A 21,546-nucleotide genomic window follows, 5' to 3' on the forward strand; every position below is an offset into this window, starting at 1 on the left:
TAGGCTGTGATTGCTGCATTTTAAAATTCCAAAGGGGAGAGTAATAGATCAACTTAAGCACAGTGGGCACGTTAAGAAAAATCAATGCATGTGCAAATCAGAGCACTTGCATTGCTCCCAAAATGCCACTTTTCAGAATGTGACGAGTGATAAAGATTTCTGTCTTTATTCTGCCATAGACTTAAAGCTTTTAAAATAATGTTTTGTGTTACTGTAACCAGCATTGTGATCAACTGAGCTGCATCCAAGCAGCACAGAGAAGGGAGTTCATTCAGGACCTTTTGTTCTGAAAATACCTGTGTCTGTCTTTCGAGTTGAAAAACAGGTTCTGTTATCTACAGCAGAAGCAGCAGGAGGGCTTTTATTCAACTTTCAGAATGATATAGTAAACAATATTGTGAGAAAATCATATTTCTGTCTCCTTATCTGAACCAATGTGTTTTAGCAGGATAAGAGGTTACTATATATATTTTATAAATCATTTGCTACCTCCTTATGCATCACAGCTTTTCCTTTGGGAGACTCCCACATATTCCATGCAAAGTACAAATCCATGTAGAGGAGTGGGAGTTTTGTGGTCTAGAAGATGGGAGATCTGGCTTCACTTCTGATCCCTGATTTTCTCTGCATCCCTTTTAAAGGTGTGGTAGTAATGTGCAGTGACTGAAAGATAGTGCTTTTCTCTGAGTGCAAGCATACTCAATGACTTGCAAAATTTTATCATGTATGTTTTTTTCTGGGAGCTTCGTTTGCCTTTCTTTCTTCTCCTCTTCCTGACAAATCTTCTACCTTCTGGTTCTTGCACCATTTTAAGATGCACATCCTCCAGCTTCTCTGCAGGCTAGGAAATTTGATTATTGTAAGGAATGAAGATATATTCGGGAGTGACTGAAGCAGAAGGATTAGGACTTCATGCAGAAATTATATTTCACAGACTGCAGTGAAATCTTAGAGATGGTTGTGTTGCTTCTATGCAAATTGCAGACAAGTTTTCAAAATAAACTACAATATTCATAACCCTGAGAACCCATCACTCTAATGAAAATTAGCATTTTATATGTGAAAGAGAGAATATTAAGATTAAAGGCAGTGGCAAACTGGAATGATATTACCCTTGCTAGAGAAGGACAAGCAGTTTTTCAAAGGAAACAGAATCTTTCAATCAGAGATGTGAACCAAGTCCCTGAATTGAAGCAGAGAACTGAATTGCATTTGATATCTTAAACCTGACTTAGGATAGATTAATTTTCAGCCAGCAGAGATCAGAAACAGGATGGGAACCTCAAATATATATATCTAATTTCACTTCAGGAGAATTACATAACTCTGCCAAAGGGCAACTGCTTGTATGCTTTTTCTTACCTCAGGGTTTGTAGTATGGAACTTAAGCATCAGGTAGAATGGAAATAGATCACATCCAGATGATACTGAGCACTTACAGCCTCATTTTCCTCTTTAAACAGTCCTTGTAAGTGTCAGCAAAGATCTGACGTGCTTGAACCTGCCTAGCGTGGATCATTGTTGCTTCAGAAGTTGTTGTCATTAACACCAATTCAGTTTAAACATAAGTCCTATTCAAATCTGGATATTTTTTCCATTTAATGGTGTTAAAGTTCTTGTCTGTTTATCTACATGATTGTGCAACTAGAAGAAAGGAAGATGGAAATTAAGCTTGTGTCTCTTTAGTGAAATACTTCAATATTCTTAAATACTGTAATAATATTAAATTGAATAGTTAATCCATTATTTAAAACATGGTCTAATGACTTTGGAGATTACGGTAAACAATATCATAGCAGGAAATGGAAGATAATGTGAAAAGAATTGCACAAAGTAATAATGGAACTGCTTGATTTAATTGTTTTCACTCAAAGGCACTCTGTCTTGAACCTTGCAAATCTGGTGGCAAAAATATCCTTTGCTTCTTCATAGTGTAGAATTTTAAAGTAACAGTTTCATGAGAAGAAAACACCTTGGATATAAACAGGGCTGCTAAACTGGAGGCCATTGTAATCCACTGATCTTTATTTACTTTGGAAAGTTTGGTTTTGTAAGAATGACAGAAAAAGGTGAGTAATTTTAATCACTTTATTTCTTGTTCAAAATACATATGAAACAATTAGAATAAAATTATTTCAAATGAATTATTTTATTTTTCTTGTCTTTTTTAAATATAAAATTATCACAAACTGTACACTTCATAACATCTTTTGAGGTTTCATTGTTACATATTTTTCTCAGAACTGACAAATAGATTCACACTTTCTAGAGGATACATTGTAAAAATACTGAAATGTGTTACAGCTCTCAAAGGCTAGTGCAAAAAAAACCCCATTTACTATCAGTAGTACAATTTATGTTGTCAAGTTTCACAAATGGCCATTTAGCGCATACAAAAAGCCAGTAACACAAGTTCCAAAAGTTTTGTTTTCTTGTCTCTATAACGCAGAAGCCAAGGATATTGACTTGAACAATGTCTAGGTATCAAATCACAGACTTCATTTAAAAAGTCACATCATGAACACTGAATAAAGGGTACTAGAACAGTCAGGTATTTAATATTAGATCTTGGTCAGCCAACACCACATAGCAAGAAGAGACAAAATCTTAGAAGAACTTGCAGTTCTTTGTAAGCTACATAGACTTGGCAACACTTCTGATCTAATCATAAAGATTATTTTAAAGGTAGGGAGTTCTGTTAGAGTTTGGCCAGTTTGGGCCTAATCCAGAACCCTCATTGTCAGAGCAAAGATGCTTATCCTGACAGTGTGCTGGGTGCTTTCTTTTAAGATTTCAAGATACTAAATATTTAAATATGAGTAGGTTTTTTTAGCTGTCAATATTTCTTATGGCCAGGAACTCCATTTTAACTTCCTACCTTTTGAAGCATACACTCTGGAGAATGCCTTCCCCACAACAAGCATACACTAGGAAAACATGATGTTCTGTGGCTAATTTCTGTTCTCCTCCCCCTGCTTCAGTTTTCATGAGCATTGCACTGAAGCCAGTCAGCTTGAATGCAGCATGGACTACAAGCTTGTGGAAAGGAAGGAGAAGCTTTTGGGACTCCCCTTGTGGTGGCTGGAGGAGCATCTGGCCGGCTCAGAGGAATCAGTGCTGCAGTCCTGCTGCCTGAGGTGGTGGGGACTGGGCAGAGCTGGGCAAGGAAGAGATGCCGTCTGGCTTTGCCTGCTCCCATCCCAGCCATCAGGGCTATACTGGCATGGAGGGAACTGAGATTAACAGGTCAAAATTTAAAAAATATTTCACATGGTTTGCTGAACAAACACCCTTGTGATGTCCCTCAGAAAGTGGAGAAAGCACAAGTCAGAAGTGCCTCTCCAAATCAGGACGCCAGCAGTGCCTACTTCTAGGATAGAAAGCTAGCCATATCCCATCCTTAGACACGTGCATTTAAGTCCAACATATCCTACAAAAACCTAAACAGAGAAGAATAGAAAGAATTTAGACCTACACTTGGAAGAAAGAGAAACAAGGAGCAATACTAAATATATATATATACTTTTTTGTTCTATTGAGAAACAGTTTTCTATTTATTTAACAAAATTAAATTTTGTTCAATATATTCTCCATAGAAATATAGACTGAGAAGAAGTGCTTTATATCTGATGTGCAACAGGACTATCTAAAAGTTCCATATGAAAGGTTTAGTCTATATACACACCCTCTGAGCTTCAAAAAAAAATGGCATTTTGTGGAAAACTGCAGGCCACTGTTAAAAAGGAAAAATCTGTAAAAATACATCACCTCCATGTCTGACTACATAGACCAGACATTTTTATTTACCAAGTCAGGCAGCTGAGGGTCATCTTTCCTACTAGTGTTAGTAAAATCAGCATTTGCAATAATAGCTCATACCCTAGAGATGCACTGAAGTCTTCTAATATAGTCTGAGTTGTCAGAAAGTGACAAAAATTCATGGTGCATGTAAAAGAAATCATTCTGCTTGCCTTGGGCCTGGGTTCATTTCACGAGAGGCTATGAGACATCATCACGCCCAACCTGATGCGGAGTGAACTGAAATCAAGAGCAGTGGTCCTGCTGGATCTCAGCACTGGGCTGTGCTTTGAGAGGAAAGGCCATATTAAAAAGACCTACAGAATGATTTTGCTGGATACATTTAATGGTCTATTGTCATGATATTAAGAAAATATTTTCATTTTAATTAATACAAGAACAATAGGCATATAAAGTAGCAAGTGATTAGCTTGAAAAGAAAGCTTCTTTTGAAAGCGTGCTAGAATTCTTGTATATTTGAAATAAGGTGATGAATAGATTTTTTTAGCAATGCAAAATATATAAATAAATGTGTATTGTTAATACTACACCTTAAGAGGCTGAACTGAATCACTTTTATTGTGCTATATTGTTTCAATAACTATTAAATCTACATTAGATACATTTACCATTTTGTGTTTTTCTTGAGATAGCCCAAAAAGGGAGGTGGAATATTCTAATTCTAGTCAGAAAAAGTCACATAAAAAAGCAAAATGCCTTTTGACAGCACCTTTATATTTTGCTGCCACAGATATTTTTTGCTGAAAGGCTTTTTTACTTTTTTTTTTTGCATCAATATTAGTTCCAGTGCATGAGTATATTGGTACTTTAGTACCACTTTTTGCCCCACTAGAGATGAAATTATAAAATATGGTCTTAAGAAAAAGTCAATTTTTAACAACAGTATGTGAAAAAAGGCAAAAAAACTCTAAAAGCCATGTTGGTATAATTTGAATGAAATCTCTTTTCTCAGCACAGATTTCTCAGCCCTCTTTGGGTAGGACTGCTCTTCAACTTCATAGACTGCCCTGTGCCTGGAGGGCAGGCAGAATCAGAGCCAGGATTTTAGGGGCTAATCCTCAGAGCTTCTCTGAAACCTGGCTATGACCTACAATTGTTTGTCTGCTACTGGCAAGAAGCTAAAGTGCAATAGTGCCAGGCTCCCTTTCTGAGGAACACAGAAAAGGTCCAGCTGTGCAGATTTCAGTTGCTGGCTAAAATAAAGCTATACTTTCTCATTAGTGATTTTGATTCCCTAGCCCAAAGTTACCTTTGGGGACTAAGAACTGAAAAGGTCGCAGGTTTAAATAAATGAATCAGGTTCTTGTGCTAAAATTAAGATCATTAAACACTTATAATACATAAAGCTTGAAAGGAATAAATGTAAGGGTGTGAAGTTCTCTTTGGAGAACTCCTTTTCAATTTTCTGTGGTAGCCAAATCTCCATTTACATGAAGAAGAAAGGTACACCCATCCACACACCTATTTGACAAAAATAATAACAGCTGGCAATTCTCTGTCTTGTTCAGCTATGCAGTTATTTCCCTCATAACTATTATTACACAATTAAGCCTCAGAAAACCACGGTGAGGGAAGTAATGGTCCTCTATTGATCACTCTGATTTTTAATAAGAGGCAGCCACTCCCAGGGTGAAACATTCACAGTACACCCCCTCCTATGGGACAATTTAGGACAAAGGAATAAGAATTCATTATTCAGCCAAACCTCCATGAATATGAAGAACAGGAGGAGAAGGGATTTGGCTGGAACCTCAGGACTCTATTCATACACAAAGACCTGTGGTATATGCAGTGAGAAATACACCATAACTATGACTTCAGATTTTTGAGTCATCAGAGAATTAGTGCCTGCAGCAAACTAATGACTTGTCCACCATTGTGAGGTGTTAGCTGAGGCTTGACTTGAATAGAAAACCAGTACCTTGTGTACCACACCAGCATTTCCAGAGGTGCTTCCTATTGGTGATTCAAGCACTCTTTGTCAGAAGCTTTGATAATGTGAAGAGGTGATATTATATAAAAATGCTTTTTCAACTATTAGAAATTTTCCAACCTATGTCAGGTGCAAATAAGTAGGAGGCCATTACAGCATCTAGAGAGGAATGTGTCGGAGTACGTGCAGGAAATGCCCTTTTTTTGCCTCAACTGTGCTGCGAGAAAAAGACAGGGGGGAAGGACATGCCATGAGCAACTACCAGTGTCCTTTGCACTGTGAATCCACTGAGAGCAAGATCTGTGGGAGGTGAGAGTTTTTTTTCTTTTAAGAACAGACTCAGGTTCTAAAATTGGCTCCCACTACCCTCGTGAGCTTGCAAATGGCCCCACAAGATATGAGGTAGGAGAGTCACATCAAAAATCCCTGTCTATTTGGAAGTATTTGTTACACATATATTTTTCTCTATTGAAAAGACTATTCAACCCCCTTTTATACTCTCCACTTTTCCTCTTAACAGTTTTGTTTTGTTTTTTAATTTTTTTTCTTTCTAGAGGGCTCTTTTCATACTCTATAGGCTTTCCTCCTGTTCTCTTGTCTCCTGTTCATGGCTCAGATGTCACAAGAGATTTTAAACGTCTTCTTGTTCAGTCCTTTTCACTTCTGATCCTATTATCAGTCTCAACTCATAGCACATCAAAAAAAGCAACTCGACCCTTTTTGCTCTCTCCTCTTGCAGACTGTTTTTATGGGAATGTATCTGCTTCACAAAAACATCCAACAGCCTGCAATTTCTTCTGAAATTAACCTAGAAAGTGTCCCAAAAAAGCAGATTCTTTTTTGTCAGTGCTAATTTAAGTGCCTAAAATTCTTGTCTGTGATGTTGACAAGCATTTGTTGGAACATTTCTGATATTTGAAATTACACAAGGCCAGACAACTGGGAATTCTATACCTGCAGGAAAATATTACTTTTTTAATCAGAAGCACAGTATTTCCTTTTTAACCTAAGAGGTCTGAGGATATCAGGTCTTAAATCTATACCATTATTCTACACAGAAAAGCAACTTGAAGCATGTTCTAGAGCTTTATTTATTGTACAGAAAGTTTTTATTCCCTGCTCTTTTTAAAATTTTATTTTCCTCATGGGTAGATGCATGGATAGATTTACTTTACTTCAGCAGTTTGAATTTTTAAGGTATGAAAATATTCCAAAATGTTTAAAAGCCGTCCCTCAAAAACACATATATGCTTGTTTTTTGAGGGAGAAGAAAATTGAATAAAAGGTATGTTGCTGCCATGAAAACATGTTTCTGGCACTCTTGTCTAATCAATGACTTTGTGAGCCCTGAAGTTGTGATGAAATAGCTGTGGCCTCATCCTTTCCTTGGTCTGTCTTCAGTTCTCTTTTTGTGTCAGGCTTCCCAACTTCATCTCTCCAGGGGAGAGGCAGGATATCACATTTCTTTAATTTTTGCTGGGTGTTGGGACACTATGTCTGTTGTAACTGTGCCAACCCAGGCAGTCTGAATGGATTTGCAACTTTTCTTTTAGGGAGTCTGTGAATACGCCACTTCATTAAAAATAGAATGGTATTTAAATATTTAATCTTAAATATGCAAACTTAAATATTTCAAATAAATGGAATTGAAAATAACAGTCTATATGCATATTTGTGCTTCCCCAGGCTTTTTCATCCATTAATGGGAGAGCAACCAAGCCTATTTTCCCTCTGAACTACAGTACCAGCTTGCATCCCCAGCCTGCTCAAACTTAAATCTTGTCTGCTCTGAGTCAGAGCTCTTGATCTTTCCTGTGCCTTTTTTCCTGTGCCTGTTTGATTTCACCATTTTAGATGAGATGCATTTTTCAGACTGGCTATAGCATCAGTAGAGTCTCCCAGGCCACCAAGATGGACATTAACATTTTATAAAACTCACTTGCTGCTGAGAGACACTCCCCTGCCAGACATTTTCTGCCCATTTTTTCCCTTAAGTAGACTTACAGAACTCACCTAATTCAAGACCAATAGTCAACTCAACATATTGTATTCATAAATTATTACAGAGCAGCTCCACTTTCATCACAGCAGCTCTGTGACTTCCTGCAGATCCAACTTCCAGAACACACTGCCTTGATTTATATTTCAGGGAGTCATCATTTCTTTTCCACAGGAGGGAGCTTTGGTATTCTGGCAACCTGTATAACCTGTATTTATATGTATCAGTTATATTTTGACAATGTTGACACTGAGGATCTTCAGTAGCATTGACGTGGATCAGCAACACAGGCTTAGCCACAGAGTGCTGTAAGAAATGTCCTCCCTTGGATCAGCAGGGCACAAACACTTGTCCTTAGTACCAACAAAGTGAATAGTCCCCATGGTGGCACAGTACCAAATTGATTTTTCCTGTCCTGCAAATTTAACATGCTTTGTGCCCTTCCAGATGACTGAGTCCCATGTCACACGAGTCATGGTCTACACTTGGCTGGAAAAAAATTCACATGGCAATACCAGAGGCATTCTCCTCTCTGAGCCTGTAAAGAGGTTTCCCAGCAACAGCAACATTGTAGAGGTACTATCAGATAAAACATAAAATTACAGCCCTGAGCACCTGCTATCATCAAGCATCCCTTACCACTCAGCACAAGATTGAAGGTGTTAGTTCCATTCTCCTGACCAGATTCCCCTGTGAAATTTAAATCCCACCTGCAGCTTCACTTTCTCTTAGATTTCTAGCTCTTGGTTTCCTGTGCACTGTTAAAAAACTGCCAGTTTCCAGGGTTAAGGAAAAGGGAAAGCGTGCAGGAGATATTATTCACCTGGATGAGTAAACAAAAGACACTTTTTGAAGTTAAGGTTTTATTTGCCTTGGAAAAGGCAAATGGCTGTGATCAGCACCTCAATTAACTCCTATGCCTAATGCTTATGCTTTTTCAGGAATGTGCTCCTTTTGTGCTGTTTTACAGCAGAGAAAAAAAGGACAAGTGATAAAACTACTGAAATTATTATCAGTTTCAGGAGGAAGGTTTCCATTTCAGAGCACTTGCAGTTGCAGTGAACAACTTTGTGTCTACTGCCACAATTTCCTTGGTCTTTCCTAATTCTGTGGTCATCTCTGTGCCATGATTTAGCTGTTTTCAGAGAGCTCAGTTTAGACTGGCAAGCCTCAGAAGCTAAATGAAAGTGAATCTCGAGTTAAACTGAGTCTCTGCTGTGTTGTGAATGAGAGAGAAAATGTCCCAACAAATCATGCATTTGTATTTCTGATATATATGGTATATTTTATCCATATTTTGGATGGTCCAATACATATTGCATGAACTTTGTCCAAAAGTCTCCTCCCTGTCTGATTAACATACACGTCATATTTTAACGCTTATAGAATTTTCAAGCATGTTCATTTGTATGAAATAACATCATGGGAACCTTTCAGGTCAAGGAACTGTCACTCAGTACAGATTTGTGTTTATCATGAACTGAAATGTATTTCTGATTAGGTGTGGGTGTTCTGTTGTAACAGAAGTGCTAAATAATAGCGATTGTACATCCAGCCAGTGCAAGTACTTGTATGTGCAAACCTGGGTTTTTGCGTGGTTGAATAAGGTGATCTTCAAATTTTGCAGGCACATTTATGGATCTCTGAAAAATTTTACATTTTCAGCAGAAGAAGAACTCTATTACTGAGTTCTGAAATACTCTTCTTTTAAATGTTTGCTCACTCAAAAATTACAGTCAAATGATTTCGGGTGTATAAAGCCTATTAAATTAATGGAGTATAATAAAAAGTTAATACATATAAAAGTTTATAAAAAAGAGATAGCAAAATAATCTTGGAACTAGACTGTCATGTATATGTTGTACATCATCATGTTAAAAATTTTTAAAAAGATTACATTGAATCCAATTAAAAAACTGAGAAAGAGGAGAAAAGGATGGGTTAAATGAGCCTTTTAACTAAATTTTTTCTTAATATTGCTCCAAAAATGCATCCACAGAAAGAAATTAGGTAAGTAATTGCTTTTCCCCTTAAAAAAAATCAACCCAATGAAAACAGTTATTGTTAGTTCAATATTTTCTTCAAAAATATTGAATGTGGTGCTGATTCTTTAAGAAAAATATATAGTTTTTTTACTTAAACATAAGAAGTCAAAGGAATTCCATTTATAGAAGAGGAAATTTTGCAGGGGAAGTTCCTGGCCACTTTGTCTTTGGCCAATATTCATATTCCTAAGCCCAGCATAGAAAAAAGATGGTGGGGAAAGAGCTCATTGCTTGCTGGGAGGGCGAGGAGAAGAGCCATGTCAGCAGAACTGTATGGTTCTGGGATGCAAAGCTGAGGCCATGGAGTGCTGCACATGACTTAAATCTTCTTGAGCTTGTGCTCACCTGTGCAGTGTGAAAGTATTAAAAAAAGCTAGGCTGTGCAAAATACAATTCTTGTTAAGTACTGGTGTTGTTTCCAGTAAACTGCTTCAAGAAAAATAACTCAGGCCTTTAGGAAATGAAACTTTTTTAACTGTTGTAGAAGTACTACAATATATTTTACACCAGCCTTTTGCCACATTTGTTTCTTCCCAAATTATGCTAATGTATGAGATATGGGAGAAATGTAGATAAGCAGGAAAAAAAATCAGGATGGAAGCAGGGAACTTGCAACTTCTTCAAATTAAAATATCTAAAATTCCTAAATAAAGATATACATTGAGCAACCTATTCCTTGACTTAAACTGTGCTAAGCTCTTCCTTGGTGCTTCTGTGATGTCACTGAGAGTAACTTGTGAGCCAGGCCCTAGAGCTGATGGATGGGTTATATACTAAGTACATATCCTGTCCCTTGAGATGGCTAAGGAAACAATGGGGAAAAAAAATATTTTTTGCTAATTCTATTAATCACTGCTAAGGGAATAAGTATAATTAATTAGGGGATCATTTTTGAAGTTAGACATCCTGATGATTTTGCAGCCTGATTTCTCCTAGATGCAGAGCACCCATCCATCAAGTTTAGACACTGAAGTCATTCACTATTGTTACTAACAATACCAAAAGTAACACAACAAGGGGGCATAAACTGAGCCTTTGGTATTTGACAACAATTAAAATTTAAGAAAATGAATCTCAAAATACCTTACTACCTATGATGAAACATACAGGATACTCATAGAGAACAATAAAATAGGTAAAAATACGTTGCTCATTGCTGAACACCTATGCTACATTTGATCGTGAATTTGTTCGCTTTTTGGATATTAGGTGCAAAAAAGTGCAAAGAATATTTAGTTAACTGTTACAGTACCACATTACAAAAAGTATTTTCTAGGCCACAAAGGCCACTGCAGATGTAATTTATATTAAGATAAATGTATACATAAAATAGTTTTTCAATCTCCACATATATATACATATACATCTGTTTCTATATCAGCCTTGCGGAATCATGTTGAAAATGATCTAGGCCACAGAATTTTGTTAGGATAATAATGATGGGAGGAAAAAAAACCTCACAGAGGAGAGTTTGTTCTCCTATTAAAAAAATTACTCATCCAGAGCAAATGGAGGAATGAAATTCTGCAAGGCTGCTCTGTATTTATGGTGATGAAAATACAATCTTAAGCAGGGAGGATCAGTGTTCAGCATTACCAATCCTCTCTGGGAGAAACCATTTCTGCCTAGAGGCTATGAATTACAACCTGAAACAGACATTCAGAAACTTGGGCTGGAGCAAAGGCTTTCTTTTTTCCCCTTTTCCCCTTTTTTCTTTCTTTCTTTTTTTTTTAACTTTTAATTTTTAAACACTGTCTGAAAGATTGATTTTTATATTTATTTGCTTGCTTGCTGTGTTCATAGGTACAGGAGCCAAGGTATAAAATCTACCCCCTTTTTTGACTTAGATACACCTGTAGTGTTAGGACCAGCCCTGCTAGCTTTCCTGGAGCAGTTAAGACACTTCCAGGCATGTTTGACTGTTTTAGAGATTAGTCAGTGGCAAGGAGGGACTGGATCTTCAGGAACATATTCTGTGCCAACCAGGCTAAACCAACCCAAAATGGTTCTTCAGAAGTTTGCGAAAATGACCTTTTGCCTTCATATCTAGATTAATTCTCAAAATTTCTTTCATTATCCTAAATCAATCTTCCACTGATATTTTTCTCCTGCATGATACTTCTGCAAAAATGCTGTCTTGGAAAAAACATGGTCTCCTAATTTTTCTTTATATATATTGTAAAGATACAAAAAGTGCCACCACCACAACTTTTTTGTGATTGCAGTCCAGGTTTCAAAACGTCAGACCCAATCATGCAGTCTTTGCTACACTCTTCACAGAAAGAAAGAAAAAGAAAAAAAGGAAAAGAGAAAGTAATTATCTTATTTATCTGATTGAGGTAAACTGCAGTGTTTAGAGACAAATCCATGAAATATTTTGTAGTTCTCTTCTAGTTTTTAAATCATCTGACAACAACCAATAGTTTTTTGCATTTGCTGTCACTGTGTATTCTAATAGATGAGTTAACTTGCTCGTAAAATAGCCACATTTCAATTTCTTTCTTCATGAACTGACAGAAAACACATCTCAAATTCATATTTAGCATATATGTCTAGAGGCATCCAGCCAGCAACCAGAAACTAAATTCCATGTGTGCTGTGCACTCAGTCAAAATAACTTCAAAGAAATCTAAGTCTGTCACATTAAATCAAGAATCATAAAAATGTTGTAGGTAACTGCAATATTTGGTCAATTTTCTGAAGAGATAAATCACATAAAATAAATTCCTTTACTTCTGAGCATTGTCTCCTCTGCAGTTTGACTTGTGTAGAGACGCAGCTGTCATCATGGGTGCTGGAAGGTTATAACTGCATAGATCCAGTTCTCATACCTGTTCCATAAGGGCTGGACTAAAACCTATTGAAGTCAGTAGATCCTTCTCATTGCCTTCAGTGGACTTTAAATCAGCATTTCCTCCCTGCCCAAGGAATGAACTGATTTTCCAGATACTCAAAACATGACAACAGTTGGTTTTTTTTCATGCAACATTCAGTTTGAAGTGCTATCTTGCAAAGTCATAGAGGATTTAGTGCAATTTAGAAGAAATTGACTACATGAGCTGTATATGACTATTTGCTCTCCCTCAAAAGAATTAGGTGTTAAAAGCTGCAGTAGTTTTGAATTGCTTAAGGGATCTTTTTGTTTGATTTCTTTGCCTATGAAAAGATATAGGTCCCGTCAAAACACTGCTTGAATATGACACTGGATATATGCCAGAGATAAAACAGGTGAATGAATTTGCACGAGGCAGGGTTGTATTTGACTCGAGTCAACTTCATTCATACATTAACAAATTATTATAAACTGTCATATAAGACTTGGAATAGGAAAAATGTATTTTGATAAAAAAATATGGATACAGTTCATCTGCAGAAGCCAAACCTTCTGTTTATGTAGATGTGAACTATGAGGGAGCTTTGGCCACTGACCATGATGAATCCTCTCCTGCTCCCTAGGGTGTAAGCGGTGGTTTGGGTGAGGAACAGGATCCCTGGCTATCAAAACTCGTTGCTCGGCCAGGTAGCTGCAAGAAAAGTGTTATTTTTACAAATGTCATCATACCTGACTGTGCATCATGCTCTTTGCAGAGGATGAGAGACTCCCTCAAAAAAGAATCCAAACCACATCTAGACCCTTTCTAGTCTCTGGATCAAAGTCTCTGGTATCAAAGTCTCCAGCAGAACTAATAATGGAAAGAAAACCTCCTAAGTGACCTTCTTAAAATGCCTCTGGGTTGTTTCACAGGACTGGGTTTATTTCACCAACAGTGGCGTTACCTCTGTCTCCAAACTTACGTAAACCAGACAGAGCCATGAATCTCTAAAAGACACTTCTCTGCTGCCTTCACTCAGTTTCCTTGCCCCCACACTCTTGGTGTTTTACCGAAACCTTGACGTTATGCTTTTTCTACCTGCCACAGGACATGTTGTGCAGCCATGTGCTACAGAATTGGGAAATCAAATGCCTCAGGCAGCAACTCATTTTTCTCCAGAGGTTGCTTTTGTGATGGGCTAAACAGTGCCTCTGTGTCCCTGCTGCATCCTAAGCCTTCAATATGTATCTTTCTGAGGCCAAAGCTGTGAGGATTTTGTGTACAGAACACCAACAATATGTGGCCACAGCAGATCGAAGAGGGAGTCCAGCCCTGGGAACTTGTAGATATAATCACCCCAACATCTGAATAAGCTTCCCGTAAGCGTTTGTTGAATAACTCTGGAGGGAGCTGCTGGTATGTTGCCACAATTTAGCCTAATTTGCAGGCCAGTTCCAGATTAATGTTTTAGCAACAGCAGTTTATGCCAAAGATTTTTGAATAGGAAATGATTGCTTTTGAAATTTTTGCAAATGATCTCTTCTAAGTAGCTGTAAGCTCTTTATCATAATATCTGGAAACGTTAAATGTCTAAAAGTACTCTTACAATGCTGTCAGAGCATCATGGAAACTGCTGAAAAGGCTCTTTTAAGTGATTCATAAACCCATGCAACTAGATTTAGGTTGTGCTAATGATCTTGTACCTGATCTATAGGTGCTGCACTTATTTTTGTGATTCTCAGAAGCCCATAAATGTGAGGGACAAAACATTCAAAGTAAAGGAGAAAATTTTGCTACTTCTTACCTCTACTAGAGGATGCCAGTGAGTTATTGGTTTACGTGGGTAAGCCAGCATTTCATTCCAGTGATCTCTTCCAAGCCCTTCAGCATCAATTCCTGTCCGACATACTCCAATGACTTCATTGTGCCCTACTCTGAGAATTGTAGAGAGACAGAATTTATTTTTAATAAAAAATAGTTTCAATAACCTCTGATATACAGTCCTGTTTACCGGTTTAGCGTGGCACAGAATACATGACCAAAGTTTTCATATCATTTATTGCAGATATTAGTTTTAATGGTAGTATCGTAATATTCAATTCTGTAATGGTAACATCAAAAACCTCCAGCCACTACCAGAGTGCTTCTAGCAACTATAAAAATAGCAATGAAAACACAACCCTTGCCATTAAAAGGTTACAACCCATAAGACACAAGGACAGAAAAGGACCATAATACACAAAGTTATCTGAAGGAGAACATGCTTGAATTTTGTGGGAGAAGAAGGCGAAGGAAAGTGCTGGGGAATACATTTCCTGCTGCAAATCCTTTAGATATCATTTCATAAACTATTTCTCAGCTCTAGCTGTTGTTATCTTTGGAAGTTCAGTCAAAAATGTGAAAGGTAAGAGTCATAGATGTAATATGCTATACCTTAATACTTCATGTATGTGTGCCATAAACTTGTTGAGGGACCCCAAAAAGTAATTTTCTGTACCTTGAATCTATGTACCTTATAATAATGCTATCCAATTTTCCCTAGTGTGTGCTGAGAAAGGAAGAGCTGAGGAGGACTGAAAGTGTGCAAGTTGCTGTGCTCCTTCCCTGCTAATGGCACCACAGTGCCATTTCATGTCTGACTGAGAAAGCCTTCCTGGCAGAACTTGGAGAACAGCCAGAAATCTGATGGCAAGGGAAAACAATCTGAAGGGTGATGTTACTTAGTTGGACTTTCACTGTTTATTTGCCCTGGAATCTCAAGAGCTCATTATTAATAGCATTTGAATGAGGCAAACTTGGCTCGAGCAGGATTCTGTCAGTCACTGTCTTGTTCAACCGGCAGTCCTTGAGCCACTCTAGGCAAACTCTCTTCTTGTCAATTCTCCATGAAGCCATAGATAATTGGGACTTAGACACGTTATCAGTGAGGGCTGAACCCAAAGGTTACATGTTGAAGGTTACATATTGAAAGGTTATTTTACTGAATCAACCGAAGAATTAATTACAAACTAATTCAATGAGGTAATTAGCATCTAATTCCTTTTCAGTCATTCAAATTTTCTTTAGTTTCAAATACCTGCTATTTAAATAAAAATTAGAGGTGTGAGGGGCTTTTTTAAGCTGGAGGACATACCTGATTTATAAAGCTTTTACGCAGTCCAGCCACCAGATATTGACAAGAATGTATGCCAGTGCTAGTGGCCCAAAAGAAGATTGAGCCATATTCTTCCTCATTCCAGTTATGTACGATGCAGGTAAGTTGCCATGTGCTCTAAAAGGTGTGGGAACTTTAAACCTCTTCAGGAAGAGGTCCCAAGGCTTTATGTTTTGTGACACTGAAGCTGCTTGTAAGCTCAAGGAGGCAGAAAGCAGTCACTTGCAATGATCAGGAATTGTCTCAATGGTCAGAAAGCAAACTGTGCTTACCGGTCATAATCCATCACTGCAATGGAGAGGCTGACCTGGTCCACATTCTCTGGAGGGATATCAAAGATGATGGCCTCGTTATAAATGGGATTCAGCGTGTTCTTCTTCGTGGTCGTTTTCCGCTTTTTCAGTCTCCGTCCCTCGCACATCAGCGACACTTTGACATAGGGATCTGAGTTACAGAGAATCAGTTCGTGCATTAGGACTCAAAGCCATTCACATGTGTAGCATAAGAACAGTATTTGTGGTAGGGATGTTATATTGCTAAGGTAAAAAAAAGCAAAGATTTGAGTGACCCTGGCAAACAATGCTTTTATCATGCTGTAAATGCAAAGGAAAGTTACGGGCATTCCGAACAGACACACTGGCTGCCAGACCAAAGATAGGCAGTCCAGCTAAACAGGGTCTGTGTCCATTCTCCTGCTGCTTCCATCCCAGAGCCAAGTTAAACACACAAAACCCAAGGAGTTCTTATTCATCCCCTTCCTGAATAGACTCCGCCTTGTTATTTAGAAGCAGCAGATTCACCTGATGCACCAGTTATATCCATTGCTTTGAGATTCCGACATTTGATGACTGTCAATGTCATTCTCCCAGCAGTAGGCAGATAACAAAGAGAAAACATGATCTCACCCAAATCTACGCTTTCCTGAAACAGAAAAGCAATTATTAGAAACCTGATCATACTGCCAAAATTCAGTTCAGATCATGCAAAACAGTAGTAATTTTTTTAACATGGAGAGAGGCTTCTATTGCAGCCTCAGATGCTTTTGAAGAGGACACAAGTGACTTTCAAAAATTATTTCCATAAAGTACAGGAGGAATAACAACAAAATAATATTTTAGGGACAGGATCTTCAATTACAAAACTGAGAAATTAAAAAAAAAAATCAGACACAAAACTTTCTGGATTCCTGGTATGTTTGTGTTGAATTCACACAAATGAAAAGGTGCTGAAAGTAGAATGTCAAGTTCTGCTCTTGAAAACACAGCCCCAGTAGAAAGAAACCTGGTGGAATATTTAGACCATACACTTTTATACGCCCTTTAGACACTGGAATTTATGTAGGAGAATAATTTCTGCACATGTATGTACATAAAATGCTAATACTGTGTAAGGGTTTCAAAAAGAAGAACAAGCTTGTAAAAGTTGCTCTCTTCACTGCTCTTAATGTGCTTTGAGAGGTTGTTCTGTTTTAGAAGAAAAGCAAAGTAAAGAAGTAGCACCTACAGCCTTCCTGGCTCAGCAGCCACTTTTTGGAGGATAATATATTCAGAAGGATGGATAGGGTCCATATGAACATTAATAATCCTCACAAAGAGACAGGTTCTGTATTGAGACCATGTGCTACATACTCGTGCAACATGACATTGCCACAGTTTAGATGCCACAATACTTGAGATGTGTAACCTAAGGAAGAGAGTTCCTACCAGTTCTTATTTTTTCCCTTTTCTCACAGTTATACAATTATCCTAACATTGCAAAATTTTAGGTTTTGAGATGTTATGTTCTAAATTGTTCTGTTCTAAATTTTAAACACCTTTGCTACTTCCCCACCCCCAAAAATTTGCTTATTAAGAACTTATCAAATGAGTTTGTAAGCGGCATGTAAGGCAGTCACTCTCAAGCATGTGATCTCAAAGGCCTTTTTTTTTGACTAATACTAAAAAGTTTATTTTTAACATCTCAGCTTCAATATTTTATCTGTCAAACCTACACTTACCCTGAGAGTACAAATTCGCTTGAGAGCTGCTGGATTTAGTGTACAGCTGTTCTAGCATCAAAAGGCAAGCATAATACATTTTTAAGTGAAACATATAAAAATAATGTTTGCTGGGTAGATGACAAATATGTTGTTTACAGTTATAAGGCTAGACTGGGCTTCTTGTTCACATTCTTCAGCTGCTTATGTGAACAGTTTTATTGCCTTCCTTCAGGCTAATACTCTGTCTAAATTGAAACAAGTACTTCACATCTTTCTTGAGTAAAGATGGACTTAATCTCATGTTTCAGGGTTTGGGTTTTTTTTTTTTTTATTTTGTTTTTTTTATTGGCTTTTTCCCCCTGCATTGCAGACTGGATTGAAAAATACAGTTTTGGAATATCTTTAAAGTTTATGTTGCGGTGGTAATAAAACATTGACTTTTGTGTAGGTTGGTCAGTTAATAAGTTCAGTCATTTTACTAGGAGTTTGTTTTGACAATTACTGGTTTGATAAGCAGGTGAACATGCACTGTGGGAAAATTCCATGCTTGTCAGAATTTCAGATTTCTCAGAATTTCAAAATTATTTAGCTCATTCAGTCCACACAGAACAAATACATCTGTTTGACCTCTCCCTTTCCTTGCCACGAAGAGTGCAGAATTTCATGCCGCAGAGTGAATGACCAAACTCACTTTCCTGTATCAGAAAACACAAATAAAACTGGAACAAATGAAGTGTAATTCTTTCCACTCATTTGTTAAAGTGGCAAGTGGTCTCCTATATTTTACAGTTCTTGACATATCTGAACACTGTTTCAAGCAGAGCTTCTGTTACTGGCATTACTTTATGAATTCAGAGTGTGATGGTTGTTTCTCATATCCATGTATCAAACAGATCTCACTCTTTTGTATAAAAGAAAATAGAGTTCCCCGAGTTTCAGTGCTTCAAAGTTATCTAAGGTCTGTGTTGAGAAAGGTGATGAAAATGGGTTGTATCATGAAACACCATGGGTAGCTCATAAAAAGACCTAATTTTTCCTTCTTCAGAGAGATGACTTGTGTAAGTGAATAGAGAAAAAATAATTTTTGAAGGTGGGAGTATGTACTTGCATGTTCTATTATTTCTTTTTGAAGAGAAATTGGGTAGACACTCTAAGGTTTGTGTGAGCTCAGCTGATAAAGCAGAATACAGACAGGACTATGTACTATGACTTAAATGCTTTAAAAGAAGCATAGCTCAAAATGCTTGCAAAACTCACTTTGTTGTTACTGTACAGTACATTTTTAAGAAGCAGAGAGAAGCAGTTTCTGCTCTGGATATCTGCCAAGATTGGTGGTCTTTCTTCATACAGGAGTGTGAATGTGTGAAGTTCTAAATGTTCTTTTGAAGAATGAAGATTAAAATTATAAATATAGTATCAGAGACTGGGTATTGGATAAAATGTCTGCGATATCTCCATTTCTACACACACATTTTAGTGTTAATTTGAGCACTAGAGGTTCATAAATTTGGACCTGAAAACACAGATTCAGACCTAGATAATAAACATAGTAACGCTTTGGTTTTTTGATTATTTTTAAACTTCTCATGACAGTCTCAATCCCACTGATTAACATGAGTAACGTTTTTAAATTCCCTGGATCCCTAAGCATTATTGATTTTAATTGAGATTTAAATATAGGATTCAATCTACTTTAGAATCTCAGTGGTATAGAAAATTCATCTTTTTCTTACCTTGTAATACACTAGATAATTAAGTTGACACAAGTAATCTGACAGGAACCCTTCAATACAAGCAAATCTGAAGAAACCAAGACACAGACTGCCCTCAACAGTCACATCTGCATTACAGTGCACCTCAAACAAAACACAACTCAGAAGACACAATCCAGTGGCTGCCATTTGTGCATATTTTTAAGTAGTCCTCAGATTGCCTTACATGTGTCACACATTTACCGAAAATTGCATGACTTAGTTAACTCCCATGACACATCATCTCTTTCATAGACCTATTTTGAGTTTTTCTCTTTCTTCTTGAACTAAATTTGGATTTCAATTAACAGCTAGCTTCACAGATGCTTGTAATGATTGCCTCCCACTGGCTTCCAATAACAGGTACAGAAAAACCAGCATCAAGCGCAGCTGCACTTATACAAATGGAAGCATTTGTTGACACTTCATGTTTCTTCTTCACTTATTTCCCTTCTGTATCCACAAACCATCACACAGTACTAAGGACCTGAAACACTGGCTAGCACTATACCAGCTTCAGTTATTTTGATAGCTGCCATTATACCTCTATCCCATCCATTTTCTGGTATGGTGGGTCTAGAACAAAATAAAACAAAGAAAACAATGACCTCATGTGCACATATCAGTTATTCTGATGAACTTTGTGGGTTTTGAGCTACAGAATGCAGATTTTTTTAAATAGCATAATTCTTATCCCACACTAGCAAGCATGTGAATGAATGTGCTAATATTTTTTTTCCATTAGTTCCATTCTCTGCTTTGTGGGCTCTTGGGAAATTAGTCCCAGAGTTGGCACAGTCACAAATAAAAAGTTCCTTTTTCTATTCTATTTGTTATCATACCCAATGGACACCAGTCCTCTCATTTTCACACTTATGCCTGGAGAAATAGCAGCACTTCTACAGAGGCTGGGCTCCCCACTCACAATATGGATAAAAGGGGAGGGATGTGAGGACAAGTTTGGAGAACTTGTAGGGGAACATCAATTAAACTGATTGAGTTTTTTGAACTGCTATTGCTGGAAAAAGCCTTGCTGTCACTTGCTCCAATTAATTTTCTCAGTTGTTTCCACTAAATTCAATAAAAGAGACAACTTTTAATTAGGAACCTCCATAAGTTTAGTGGGGAAGGAAACTATAAATCTTTCCATGTTCAGGGTGGTTTCTACTCATGTATCAATCCCCGTAACCCCGAAACTGAACTGGAAAACTGTTTCTTGACTGTACTGACAGTCTAATAACTTTCGTAGTCTCCCTCCTCTGTGCCAGCATCTCAACTGGTTTCTTATGGCAGCAGGAGTAAAAAGCTTATAAGTTGCCGTGAACTGTTGCACTTACAGGGACCTGATATGTGAAAAAGGTGTCATTTTTGAGTCACAAGCTGACTTTTGACCATTTTTTTCACCAATGGTTGTTTCCACTAGACTTTCAAGTTTTGAAATTCAAGCAAAGTCCTAAAAGAGCTACTTGCTATGTATTCTTACAATGAACTATGTAGATGCTACTGGAACTGGAAAATCGATATGCTTTTATTGTTACTTGTGTGTAATTAATTTTCATGGTTAAAGTAACAAGTATCTTTATAATAGTGCAGTAGAAATTCGATTCCCTCAAAAACTTACTTGTTGCTACTTTATTTATCATTCAGATTATCATAATTCACAGTAATAATGTCCATTCTTAATCTCAAATTTAATATCTGGAACTAGTTCCCTATTAATTGTAATTGGAATGCTGTTTTAAACACTGTGTGAAAGAGTAGCATAGCAAAAATACTAAGGGCAGCATGAATTTCTTTTGTACTTGATTCCTAAACAAATTATTTGCAAATTTCGTTCTCAGCTTTCCTGCTATATTATGGGCAAGAATCTGTAATAAATAATAATAGTAATTTTCTAGCTACCTAAGAAGGTATTCAGGCATTTAATTTTATAGACTTTTAGCTGGTTTTACCTTTAATAGCACTGAAACCAGTTTTTCTATATAGTATGCAAATTTAAAGAAAATTGAGTTGGCAGAGCTAGACCTTTGGATTACTCGAATATTACAGGAAGA

The 21,546-nt window shown here is 37.2% G+C and overlaps 1 protein-coding gene across 1 annotated transcript in view; it reads right to left on the reverse strand.

Moving 5' to 3' along the window:
- Nucleotides 1-2,074: 2,074 nt before the first annotated feature.
- The window catches only part of SYT10 (synaptotagmin 10), a gene marked incomplete at its 5' end in the record, with an annotated part of 32,484 nt that continues 13,012 nt past the window's right edge, over nt 2,075-21,546 (reverse strand). The window contains 4 exons of the mRNA XM_017739966.1: nt 2,075-13,320; nt 14,414-14,543; nt 16,036-16,207; nt 16,564-16,684. Coding sequence (XP_017595455.1) covers nt 13,249-13,320; nt 14,414-14,543; nt 16,036-16,207; nt 16,564-16,684 — 495 coding nt within the window. The remainder of the gene's footprint in view (nt 13,321-14,413; nt 14,544-16,035; nt 16,208-16,563; nt 16,685-21,546) is intronic.

Source organism: Corvus brachyrhynchos, unplaced genomic scaffold, assembly GCF_000691975.1.
Source record: "Corvus brachyrhynchos isolate BGI_N302 unplaced genomic scaffold, ASM69197v1 scaffold27, whole genome shotgun sequence".
In the NCBI taxonomy this organism is placed as follows: Eukaryota; Metazoa; Chordata; class Aves; order Passeriformes; family Corvidae; genus Corvus; species Corvus brachyrhynchos.